Below are 12,244 nucleotides of genomic sequence, written 5' to 3' on the forward strand. Positions count from 1 at the left end.
TGAAATTGCCTTGTGCAGGAGAATTCTCGACGCGCCAGGACCCTCTGTCCCTCAGATTCATCCTGTACTGAATAATGGGAAACACAAATTCTTGTTAAGTGCAGCTGACTTTCTCAGCTAGAGTCAAATCAGAAAGACCTCTTTTTCTGCATCATCTACTTAAAAATATCTTTCTCCAAGTTTCATATCTACATTGTCCCATCCTGCTCCTGTTCTTAGCCTGCAGCTTTGGTTTGATTCATACGGGAAGTTAAAGGAAAATCATTACAAAGAAGTTCGTCAGGAGCAGCAGCTCTTGGAACTGCCATTTCTACCTTGGCAGCCTGTGGGGCTGGCAGCCACGGGGACTCTGCTCAGCTGCTTTGGCAAAGGACGGGGCCCATCTCTGCAGGAGAGATGGGTGCTGCTGCCTGTCGTGGAGGTGTGGGAATGTGGCTCTGCCTTTCCCACAGCTGGTGCTGCCGCAGTGACACGCAGTCCAGACCCACTAACTCCCCTCTCTTCCACATGCTGAACACAGCCAGGGCATGATGCATGGGATGTTTGTGCTAGGGCAAGTGGGGTCTGAAAGCCCAGAGGTGAGCAGGATGGAGGTGCCTGTGTGTTTGTAAGGGGTGAGGGCTATCTGGACAGAGCCCTTTGCTTTCTCTGGCGTGGTCTGCCCGGACCTGCCCTCTGCTCCACGGCACCATCGCTCTCTCTGGCCCCAGCCACAGAGGGCAGGGCAGGCTGGTACACAGGAGATGCATGCAGCCTGGGTAGGACAGGCTGGAGCATCGGTCCAGCCAGGACAGCACTATGACAGAGCAGGGGGGTCCATGCCTTCACCCACCCTCAGCACCAGCGGCACCACCAGGGCCAGGTCTGGGGGACACCAAGCCATGACAGGTGATGGGGCCCAGGAAGAGGGTTGTCCCAGCAGCACAGCATTCAATCTGTGCAGGCTGGAGGGCTGCCAGCAGTATGGGTCTATGGCCAGAGAGGGAACTTGCCACTGCTAGAAGCAGAAGTGAAAGGCAGGCAGAAGTGAAAGCAGAGGCTAGAGCTGCTTCCCATGCAGTTCCCCTCTCTGCAGAGTGCCCCGGAGCACCCAGAAGCACAGCCATGGAGCCTCTCTCCTTCCAGGAATACATCTGCTCCCTGGACCCAGCCACCTTGCCCCGCATCCTCAGGATTTGCTCTGGTGTCTACTTCCAAGGTGAGTGCTGGGTGCCCACTGCCTCCAAAGGGTGCCCCAAGGCTGTGCCACCTCCCCCCACCATGCCACTGCAGGCCAGGCTCCCTTCTCCTGCCCTGAAGATGGCTGGTCCCCTGCCCCCAGGGTGCCAATGCCCAGGGAGAGGCACAGGTCCTCATGCCACCACCAGACACTGGTGCCTAGGGCACAGCTTCTTGCAAAAAACTTTCTCTTCTACACCCAGCTGAGTGCCCCAGTGCATTCAGTCGTGCTGCTAGGCAAGCGGTGGAGCACCAAAACCCATCCAAGTTGGTCCTCCGCTTCATGTACAGCTCTCGTCCCAGGCAGTGAATTACCTGCTGGCGGTGGATCTGGCAGGAATGGAGCCACATTCTCGGTCACTGGAGGAAAGTGGGACAGCATTGCCCCTGGCCCTGGTGCGAGGAGTCCAGCAAGGGCACAGGGAAGCCGCCTGGTCTGAGCCCTCTGCTTCCTCCCAGGTCATGTCCCTGGAGACATCTTAGGTCGAGGAGAAGCCTTGACCAACATGTCTTCCTCAGCTGGTGGCAGCGTTGGTGGTGAAAGAGAACCAGAAATTAGCAAATGCTTTTGCTAGATTTGGGGGCTTCCAAAAATGCTGGGAATGCACAGTGGGATCCTGGCAACACCAATGTGGCCATTACCATCAAGACTTGTAGGATTTGTAGCATTTGTTTAGGTTACACTGACTTCTGAAGAGCAGAACTGGTTGGGGTGGTCTCACTCTGCTTCTCTGTAGCTCAGTTGGGGTGGATGTTTAGCTTTCCCAAAGACTTCTGGTGGCTTTGATAACATCTTAACGTTGCTAAATGAGTAAAAATGCTGCTGTTTCAACAGCAGCAGTCAGTTTGTTTCGCAGTTGCTGGTAGTCGCGGTGAGGTAGCTGGTGCTTTCTGCTTCGCACAGCAGGGCATTTGTCATGAGTTCATCCCAGGGAGGGGAGAATTTTGGGGCTGCACAGAAGGTTTGGTAGCAGCTCAATGAATGCAGAGATTTAAGGGCAGAAGGGGGTATTGCTTGGGTTGGAGGGTATTGTGATGTGGTAGCATAGCCTGAGGAGCTCCTGCTCCAGGAAAGGCTCTGGCTCCAGGTAAGGCACATCTACCCCTGTCCCTTTGCTGCATGATCAAGCACTGAATCTTTCCTGCTGCGTTTCTCATCTGAGTTACATTGGTTCAGCCTCCATCCATTCACATTGTGCTCTTCCACACTGCTTTTCTCCCGTTATGACCCCTGCACGGTTACCAGCGCTGGAAGCTTTCCAGGACATGGGCTGTACAAGCTTCCAGGTATTTTGATTCCTTAGAAATAAGCATCAGCCCAACAAAGACCCCTCAGCTAACCTCCTGGTTGCGTGTTCCCTTGGCTGGTGGTGAACAGTGCTGGACCTTGCAGACAGATCAGAGTGCATTGGGAATCAGTGTTGCACCTTGCAGATGTGCCATCCTGCACTGATGCTATTTCTTGAACATTTCTGGATTTCCTGCCATTACTGAAGATCTTACTACTTCTAGCTTTTTGCTAGCAAAAATTTGGGTGGGTCCCCAAGATGTTAAACAAAACTGCTGCTGGTCTCGGCCCCTTCACGGGCTCCTCTCCCAGCCACTCACTCCTCACATCCTCTGCATTATTGATCCTGCTTTATGTTGCAAAACCAATCTGGCTTGGTACTGCGGTGGAGCTTTGGGGTCCTGTGCAGGGCATCCACAGCCACGTGTGTCTATGTGTCTTGCTGCCAGCCAAGGGGGCCAGCCATGGCACGTGTGCATGGAGTTAACCGGGTCTCTGCACCCAGGATGTGAGGCATCTCCGTGCTCTAGGCAGTGCAGCCTGGCTGTGTGTTTCCTCCCTTTTCAGACCATGCCCTTGATGTTGTCACAGTGTGATGGGGCACGGGAGGGCTGGAGGAGGGGGACTGGGGCTTACACAACACGCAGTACTTTATGAAACTTCCTAGCTTTCATCCACCTTTTCCTGTGGTGTATTTTTTCACATTTCCACTTTGAGGTTCCCCCTACTCACGGGAGACAGACACTCTTCCCCCCAGTCTCACCCCGCTGCTCCCACCTGCGCTCCACAAGTGAGCGGTGGTCAGTGGTGCAGCAGTGCCTGCAGCAGTGTCCATCTCTCTGTGGCTCGGGTGGCAATATCCAGCCCATCTCCGACGGCATGTCCAGCCTTGGCTCCATCCGTCCTGCCCTGACCAACCGGGGCGGCCGTGTGTGCCAGGGCCCTAAACCAACATGCTCCCACCATGGCCAAAGGCACCAGCTCGCCCTGCCCACCGGGTGAATCTGTGCCAGTCCCACCTCTGCCCACTGCTAAGACCGTGAGCCAGCTCTGCCCTTCCCTGAACAGCTGCCCTCCTTCCCCCGCACCCTCCACCCCCATTCCATGGCCCCCTTCTGCAGTCCCAGGGTCAGGGGTCCCCTTGGCCCCACCACAGCCACAGGGACTGGGGCTCCCTCAGGGACATCCATGCACCCATGAGTGCCAGGACACCCGGGCTTGGCTTACATCCCAGAAAAGACAAAGCCTGTGGCCAGGGCCAGACCACAGCTCAACCCCCTCCCCACTGCCCTGGGGGACATCATCACAGCTGGCCAAGCAGAGAGGCCCCCACTGTGTAACTGGTATTTGTTAATGGCACATACCATGACTACCTGTGATGGGAATCACTAAATCACCGCGGTGGCAGGGACCTCGAGAGATCATCCAGGCCAACACCCAGCTCAAGCAGGGTCAGCAGGAGCTGGTTGCTCAGCACTTTGTCCAGCTGGGTTTTGAATACCTCCAGTGTCGGAAACTCCACAACCTCTCTGGGCAACCTGCTCCAGTGCTTGACCACCACCACAGTAAAAAAATGTTTTCTTATTGTTGTGGTTTAACCCCAGCCAGCAACTAAGCACCACGCAGCTGCTCACTCATTCTCCCCCACCCAGTGGGATGGGGGAGAGAATTGGGAAAAAAAGTAAAACTCATGGGTTGAGATAAGAACAGCTTAATAGAACAGAAAGGAAGAAAATAATAATGATAATAATAATAACAATAATAATAATAATAATAAAAGGATTGGAATATACAAAACAAGTGATGTACAATACAGTTGCTCACCACTCTCCGACTGATGCCCAGTTAGTTCCAGCGCAGCGATCTGCCCCCAGGCCAACTCCCCCCAGTTTATATACTAGACATGACATCACATGGTATGGAATACCCCATTGGCCACTTTGGGTCAGGTGCCCTGGCTGTGTCCCCTCCCAACTTCTTGTGCCCCTCCAGCCTTCTTGCTGGCTGGGCATGACAAGCTGAAAAATCCTTGATTTAGTATAAACACTACTTAGCAACAACTAAAACCATCAGTGTGTTATCAACACTCTTCTCATGCTAAATCCAAAATGTAACACTATACCAGCTACCAGAACGAAAATTAACTCTATCTCAGCCAAAATCAAGACACTTAAGTTCAGAGGAAGTTTCAAGTGTTTCCTTTTGTGCCCATGGCCTCTTGTCTTGTCACTGGGCTCCACTGAGAAGAGCCTGGCTCTGTCCTCTTTGCACCCTCAGGTATTTACAGACATTAATAAGGTCCCCCTGAGCCTTCTTTTCTCCAGGCTGAACAGTCCCAGCTCTCTCAGCCTTTTCTCCTTTAACCATCCTTGTGGCCCTTTGTTGGACTCTCTCCAGTATGTCCATGTCTCTCTTGTACTGGGGAGCCCAGCACTGGATACAGCATTCCAATTGTGGCCTCACCAGTGCTGAGCAGAGGGGGAGGATCACCTCTCGACCTGCTGGCAATGCTTTGCCTAATGCAGCCCAGGACACTATTTGCCATCTTTGCAGCAAGGCAAGGGCATGTTGCTGCCTCATGTTCAACCTGGTGTCCACCAGAACCCCCAGGTTCTTTTCTACCAAGCTACTTTCCAGCTGGGTGGCTCCCAGCATGTGCAGGTGCCAGGGGCTGTTCCTTCCCGGGGCAGGACTTTGCACTTCTCCATGTTGAACTGCGTGAGGTTCCTGTCAGCCCATTTCTCCAGCCTGCCAAGGTCCCTCTGGATGGCGACATGACCCTCTGGTGTATCAGCCTCTCCTCCCAGTTTTGTGTCATCTGCAAAGTTGCTGAGGGTGCATTCTGCCCCATTGTCCAGATCATTAATGAAGAAGTTAAACAGGATTGGCCCCAGTATCGATCCCTGGGGCACACTGCTAGTGACTGGCCTCCAACTAGTCTTCATGCTGTTGATCACCACCTCTGGGCCCAGCTGTTCAGCCAGATTTCAGTCCACTTCGGTGTCTGCTCATCCCACCCATTCTTCATTATCTTCTCTATGAGGATGTGATGGGAGATAGTGCCAAGAATCTGAAGTCAAGGTAAACAATACCCACTGCTCTCCTCTCGTCCACCAAGCCAGTCAGCTCATTGTAGAAGGTGATCAGGTTGGATAAGCATGGTTTCCCCATTGTAAATCCATACTGAATAATCCCAATCACCTTTTCATCCTTCATGTGTCTGGTATTGGTTTCCAGAATTAGGTGCTCCATCACCTTCCCAGGTTTGAGGGGAGCGTGACTGGCCTGTAGGTCCCTCTCTTGCCTGTCTTGAAGAAAGAAGTGACATCTGCTTTTTTCCCCAGGCTTCAGGAACCCCTCTTGATTGCCCATAACTTCTCAAAGATAATAGAGAGTGGCCTCACAAAGTCAGCACACATGGGTGCATCCCAACAGGCCCCACGGACTTAAGTATGTCCACTCTGTTTAGTGCTCCCTTACCTGGTCCTCCTCCACCAAGGGCAGGTCTTCCTTACTCCAGACTTTTCCCCTGGTCTCGGGGGAGTCCTGAAGGCTGGTCATACCTGTAAAGACTGAGGCCAAGAAGGCATTGAGCACATCAGCCTTTGATGCATCCTTTGTCACCAGGTCCCCTGCCCCATTCAGCAGCAGACTGATGTTGTCCCCAGTCCTTTTGCTGTTGATGTACTTGCAGAAGCCTTTTTTTGTTGCCCATCACATCCCTCGACAGATTCAGCTTCAGGCAGGCTTTGGCTTTTCTAAAACTCCATCCCTGCATGCTAGACCATGTCTCTCTGCTACTTCTGGGCCACCTGCCCTTGCTGTCACTGCTCGTGCACCTCCTTCTTATGTCTGAGTCCATTCAGGAGCTCCCGAGTGTGGGACAGGAGCGCCAATCACCTGCAGGTATTCTGAGGAAGCAGTAAAGGACAGCTTACAGAGGGTGGTGAGGCACTGGAACAGGTTGCCCAGGGAAGTTGTGGATGCCCGATCACTGGAAGTGTTCAAGGCCAGGTTCGACAGGACTTGGAGCAACCTGATCTAGTGAAAGATATCCCTGCCCACGGCGGAAGGGTTGGACCAGATGATCTTTAAAGGTCCTTTCCAACCCAAAGCATTCTGTGATTCTATGAAATGCCGGTAGAGGTATTTTCTTTGAGGAAATTCCCTCCTCACCCTGCAGGGTCCGTGTATGAGATCTCGGGCAACGAATGCTGCTTGTCGACGGGTGACCTACTGAAAGTCATGGCCGTGGTGCTGCAGAAGGTTGTTTGTGAGGACACAGAGACAGGGCAGACAACGGAGCTGCCACCGACGTTTAAGGGTGAGTGGGGCTGCCCTGCCCCAGCCCGCACCCCATGGGTGCCCTCCTCCCCGGGAAGACCTTCACGGCCCCGTGGGCTCAGCCTCATTGTCCCACAGGTCTTTTCCAGCCTGCCCCAGCCTGGGGGCCGTACCAGACACTGCGGGGACACTTCCCAGAGGGTGGCAGGCAGCAGGGCCTGACGTTGCACCAGGCGCTGGGGCGGCGGGACGGGCGGCTACAGCCCCTGCTGTGCCCCGCCGTCGGCCCACACGCCCTGCTCCTGCGCCCCGTCTACGAGGTGCACGCCGCCATGCACCGTGAGTGCGGACGGGGCAGGCGGGGTGCTGCAGGGTCAGGGCAGGGATGCTGTGGGGTCGGGCTTGGCGTGCTGGGGGGTCGGGGCCATGGGGTCAGGGCAGGGATGCTGTGGGGCCCGGATGAGGGTGCTGCAGGGTCGGGGGCCTACAGCAGTTTGGTGCCGGGACCCCGATGCACATGGTGTGGGTGGCTGCAGGTGCAGGGGACGGGGACGGGACGGGACGGGACGGGGGGCGGTGAGGGGCTGAGCACGGGGTCAGGGCAGCTCTGCCCCTGCAGTGCGCCGGGACGTGGTGAAGATCCCCTCCACGCTGGAGGTGGACGTGGAGGACGTCACGGAGGAGGCGCAGCACATCCACTTCGCCCGGCCGCTGCTGCTGAGCGAGGTGCTGGGGATGGAGGACGTGCTGCCGGCCCAGGCCGAGATCCTGGAGGGTCCGGCCGGCCCTGCTGTCTTCAAGAGCGCCTGGGTGCCGCGGCTGCAGCGTGGGCAGCAGCTGTGGCTCCACGGCTGCTCCCGCGCCTGGCGAGTCCTGGCCTCGGCTCCCGGCAGCGGCCGCCATTTTCTCCTGTCCGGCACCTACCAGGGCCGGTTCCGGCTGCGGCCCCGGCAGTTCACGGGGGTGCAAGAGCTGGCGGCCGGCCTGCAGCCCGGCCAGCGGCTGCGCGTGGTGGTGACGCGGGACTGCGAGGGCCGGGGGGACGATGTGCCCCCGCTGGGCGTGGGCGACCGGCTGGAGCCCCGGGGGCTGCAGGGGACCGGCCCCAGCACCCGGCTGCTCTGCCACCGCCACGGCGAGGAGGAAGAGGAAGGCAGGGAGCTGCTGCTGCCGCTGGACCTGGGGGGCGGCTTCGTGGAGGAGACGTGCGACAGCAAGAAGTACGGGCTGGCAGAGCTGCTGGAGCGGCAGGCGCTGCCCTGCGAGGTGCGGGTGGTGGCCCCCGACCCGGGGCTGGAGCGGGACGCCCTGGGCGCCCTGCCCGCCCTGCGGCTGGAGGCCCGCCTGAACCAGCCCTTCCTGGTGGGCAGCTTCTGCCAGGAGCCGGAGGAGGGCTTTGAGATCCCGCCGCGCTGGCTGGACTTCTCCCTCCTGCTGAGCGAGGGGCCCGTCCGCCCCCCGGCCCCGTGCACCCGCCGGTCCCGGGTGGAGGAGCTGACCGAGGCCTTCTACTACCAGCTGCTGGCCCAGCTGCCCGGCAGCGCGGCCCCCGCCGCCCCCCGCGGCCCCCCCAAGCCGGCGCAGGCAGGGACGGGCCCTGGGGGAAGGCGCCCCTCGGCCCCCGTCCCCCCGCCAGTGAGCGCCCGCCCAGCTCCTCCGCTGCCGCCGCTCCCGGCGTCGCCCCGACTGAGCACCCCCCGCCAGCACGGCCGGCGGGGACCTCCCAGGGATGCAGGTGAGGCCCCCGGCACCTCCCGGGCCCCGACCCCTCCGCGGGGCTCAGCCCGGAGACGTGCTGCCCAGGCGGGAGGACGGGGCCCCCCGGCAGTGTCAGCTGGTCGAGCGTAACTGGGGGTGCTGCTGGGCACCCCCCTCCTCAGGGCTGTCCTCACAGGGACGCAGGGCAGGGATGCTCAGCTGGGGACATCCACACCCCAGCCAGCTGGGCCCCCATGGGGGCTGCACCTCCCCATCCCCTTGTTACAGATGCAGGGGGGGACCCACAGGCAATCACCACACCCCTGCATCCCACAGGTTGGGGTCTGGTCTGCCCCATCTCCTTGTCCCACACATGGGGGGGGGAATCCATGGGGAGGCCGCCCCAACCCCTTGTCCCACACACGAGGAGAAGCAAGGCTTGACCTTGAAGATGATGGCGCAGTGAGCGCCACTGACAAGCCCTTGGCCTCCATCTGCCATGGAACGCCTTCCCACCCCCCCCCCCAGATCGCAGGGGACCCGTGGCCCCAGAGGCTGGTGTCCGTGGGGGCAAAGCAGCTGCCACCACACCACAAGGGGCCCTTCTCCTCCCCACCCTGGGTCCCCGCCGCATCCAGGCGCAGCTCAGAGCAGGGAGGTGAGGAGAGCAGGTCAGGGCACGGGGTTTCTGCCACGGTCCATGGCGGTGCGTGTCTGCAGGCTGTGCTCTCTCTTCCCTTCCAGGCACGGAGAGCAACAGCACAGAACATGATTACGAAACTGTTGATGACAACATTCAAAAGACAATTTGCAAAATGCAGGCAATTTTTCCTTTCTAGTCCTTTAGTTCCTGGAAGACACCCAGCCTCCAAATACTCTGAGACCTTACATGACATTGGTTGCTTGCAGAGGCTAAATACAGCCCTAGGGATCCACAGCGCAACCTCCAACTAACTGCCTCGATCCTGCAGAAAGGTGCCCGCTTTCCTTAAAGGCAAGCGGCCTGTATGCCATCAGGGCAGCCCCGGGCACAGAATAAACCCCCGAGTTGTGCTGTGGGCTGCGTCCTCAGCTGTCACCTGTGGGACTCTCTGACAGCACCAGACCAGCATACAGCTGGGCGGCCACCAAGATGGCACCGAGATGCCAGCCCAGGCCCTGGGACACGGAGCTCACTGAGCTCCACTGTGGTGCCATGGTGTCTGGGCTGGGATTACAGATGCTTCCAGATGGAGATGCTTTGAGGCCAGCATGTCCAGACACTGTTGGCACATGGTGTGGGATGGGGTTTGGAGGAGACATGACAACATACTTCACAGAGTGCAAGCTATGCCCCAGCTGGGGCTCAAACCATGGAGTGACATGTTGTTACAATTGCATGTCAGAAACGCACTTTCATAAGGCAGAAGCTGCATTTTTCTCAAGTACAGCCAAACATGCATCTCTCTCTAGCCTAATTTCTTACCAAGGTTGTAGAAACACTGTAAAAACGTTGTGGCTTTAGGTTTTGCTGGTTTGCTCATCCATTTTTTGCTCATCCACTTGCATCTGGAAGCTATGTCTGTCCTAGACCTCCACTGTCCCCTCCTGCTTGCGAGCATGCTCATTGCAGTCTTGCAGATTCTTGACACCTACAAAGGCCCCTGCTGCACTCATGGCATTGGATGCAAAAAATGACCTGAAACCAAATAAGGACCAAAGTTCAACTCTTCTTTTCCTGGAAGTTTGGCAAAGCCCCAGGAAAGCGGCAAAGACTTCATAGTCCTGATGTGCATTAAGAGAAGAGAGCTGACAAGGGGAGAGCTTTACACCAAAAGCGAGCAGGCATTTCAATCCTGCATCACACACTGCACTCCTCTTTCAAATCAGAGCTGGAAAATAAATTTTAAATTTCATTTAAGATCAAACCTGTTTCCCCCCCCCCTCCCAGTGAAGAGTAGCTTTGGGTTCAGTTTTTCAGTTCATGTTATTCCTCACTCAGTGCCTAGGGCAGAGTCCCAAAGCTGCAGAGAGGGTCTCATTCATTTGAACTTGGCTTGAGTCCTACCTTGGGTTTGGGCTGCTTTCCTTCTCTGGCTTTGGTTCTGCCCTGGGATTTACACTCCATATCAGCATGCTCTCCTCAAATCAACATTGTGGGAGAGACACTGACTATTGCTGTTGAGGTCCTTTCAATGAATACTTACCCAAGGAGGGAGAACCCAGCTCTCATCTGCAAACAGGCACTAGCCACTCATTAATGGCACCCAAAGCGTAGGATCAGAGAATCACAGGATGGTTTGGGTTGGAAGGGACCTTTAAAGATCATCTGGTCCAACTCCTGCCACTAGACGAGGTTCCTCAAAGCCCCGTCCAACCTGACCATGAACACTTGGAAGGATGGGGCATCTACAACCCCCCTGGGCAACCTGTTCCAGTGCCATGCTCCTTATGTCTAATCTAAACCTACCCTCTTTCAGTTTAAAACCGTTGTCCCTTGTGCTGTCACTATAAGCCCTGGTAAAACATCTCTCCATCTTCCATATAGGCCCCCTTTAAGTATTTAAAGGCCGCAATAGCGTCTCCCTGGAGCCTTCTCTTCTCCAGGCTGAACAACCCCAACTCTCTCCACCTGTCTTCATACAATGTACGAAGCTTCAGCCGAGAGACCCACCCCAGTGGCAGGGGCCAACAGGTGTTTAAGTCACACCGGAATCCAGTTTTTCCTTCTCCCGGGGAAAAAACTAACTGCTGGACTATGGCTGGGGAGAAGATGGGCTCCAGGGAGGAGGAGGGGAGCACAGCATAGAAGAAACCAGAACAACTGAAAATGCCCAAGTGTTTTTGTCTCCTTTATTTGAGCCAAAAGCATTGAGTTTGGATTTCACCGTTAGTTCACAGACAGTTTTAAATGCAGACTTTCTGTGAAGCAGCCAATGCTTCTGTCCCTTAAGAACTATTCCAAATTGTCCCTCTACCTGGACAACAGCAGATGCTCCTGGATGCTTTGAATATCAAACAGCAAATGGAGACCACGCAAAGACTTCAACTCCCTCCCCAGCTGATGATTTTTTCCTCTCCAGTCGCATCACAAGCGTTTTGCCCAGTCACACAACTACTCTCTTTACTGCAAGCAATTCCATTCACCTTGACTTCCAAAAATCAGGGATTTTCCTTCTAACCTGCATACTTCCTGCAAAAGGGAAATGACAGTAGGTTTAGCTTCCAGATCTGCTGGACTCCACAGCCTGGAAGCTGACCTGTTATACATCTATCTATAGCACATTTTAGCCCCAGAAGTGCACTGTGGACTACAGCTGTGCCACTCTCTGAACCTGAGCAGGACAGTGGGGTTTGCCCCAGCATGAACGCCAGAAGCAGACACCCTGTGTCCAGCAGCCAGCCCCACAGATGTGCATACAGGGTTTTTCAAAGCCAGGTCACTTCACCAGTCCCAGGTAACAAAAGCCCCACAACCTGCAGCTCCCGTGGCAGCTGCAGTTGACCAGCCTGTGAGCCCACCGGCATCAGCCCTAGCTGCCTGTGCTGTTTTTCCAGCAAGCCTCGTGCCCCTGGGAACTCGGCAGGCAGCAGTCGAAGGACAGGTCAGCGCAGCGCAGCAAACCAGGCTCCCATCTGGCGGGCAGCAAGCACATTTCAGTCTCTCAGCGTTCAGCTTGAAAGATCCCGGGGTCCTGCTTTTCAGCAACACATTCACCACAAAAGTTCCTCCTGTGAGAACAGCTACACGCCGTCACGGTGAAAAATGCTCCTGAA

The 12,244-nt window shown here is 56.2% G+C and overlaps 1 protein-coding gene across 2 annotated transcripts; it reads left to right on the forward strand.

Annotated features, from left to right (window-relative positions):
- The first annotated feature begins 933 nt into the window (after positions 1-933).
- THEMIS2 (thymocyte selection associated family member 2) lies at positions 934-10,395 on the forward strand. Of its 2 annotated transcripts, XM_052810769.1 has the most exons (5): positions 934-1,198; positions 6,690-6,830; positions 6,929-7,129; positions 7,410-8,525; positions 9,233-10,395. In XM_052810769.1, exons 1-5 carry the CDS (start codon positions 964-966, stop codon positions 9,325-9,327), a joined length of 1,788 nt encoding a protein of 595 aa, XP_052666729.1. In that variant the 5' UTR covers positions 934-963; the 3' UTR covers positions 9,328-10,395. The 2 variants fall into 2 exon arrangements, with proteins under 2 accessions (XP_052666729.1, XP_052666730.1); XM_052810770.1 differs by lacking the exon at positions 6,929-7,129.
- Positions 10,396-12,244: the final 1,849 nt, after the last annotated feature.

This window comes from Harpia harpyja, chromosome 16 (assembly GCF_026419915.1).
Source record: "Harpia harpyja isolate bHarHar1 chromosome 16, bHarHar1 primary haplotype, whole genome shotgun sequence".
Taxonomy (NCBI): domain Eukaryota; kingdom Metazoa; phylum Chordata; class Aves; order Accipitriformes; family Accipitridae; genus Harpia; species Harpia harpyja.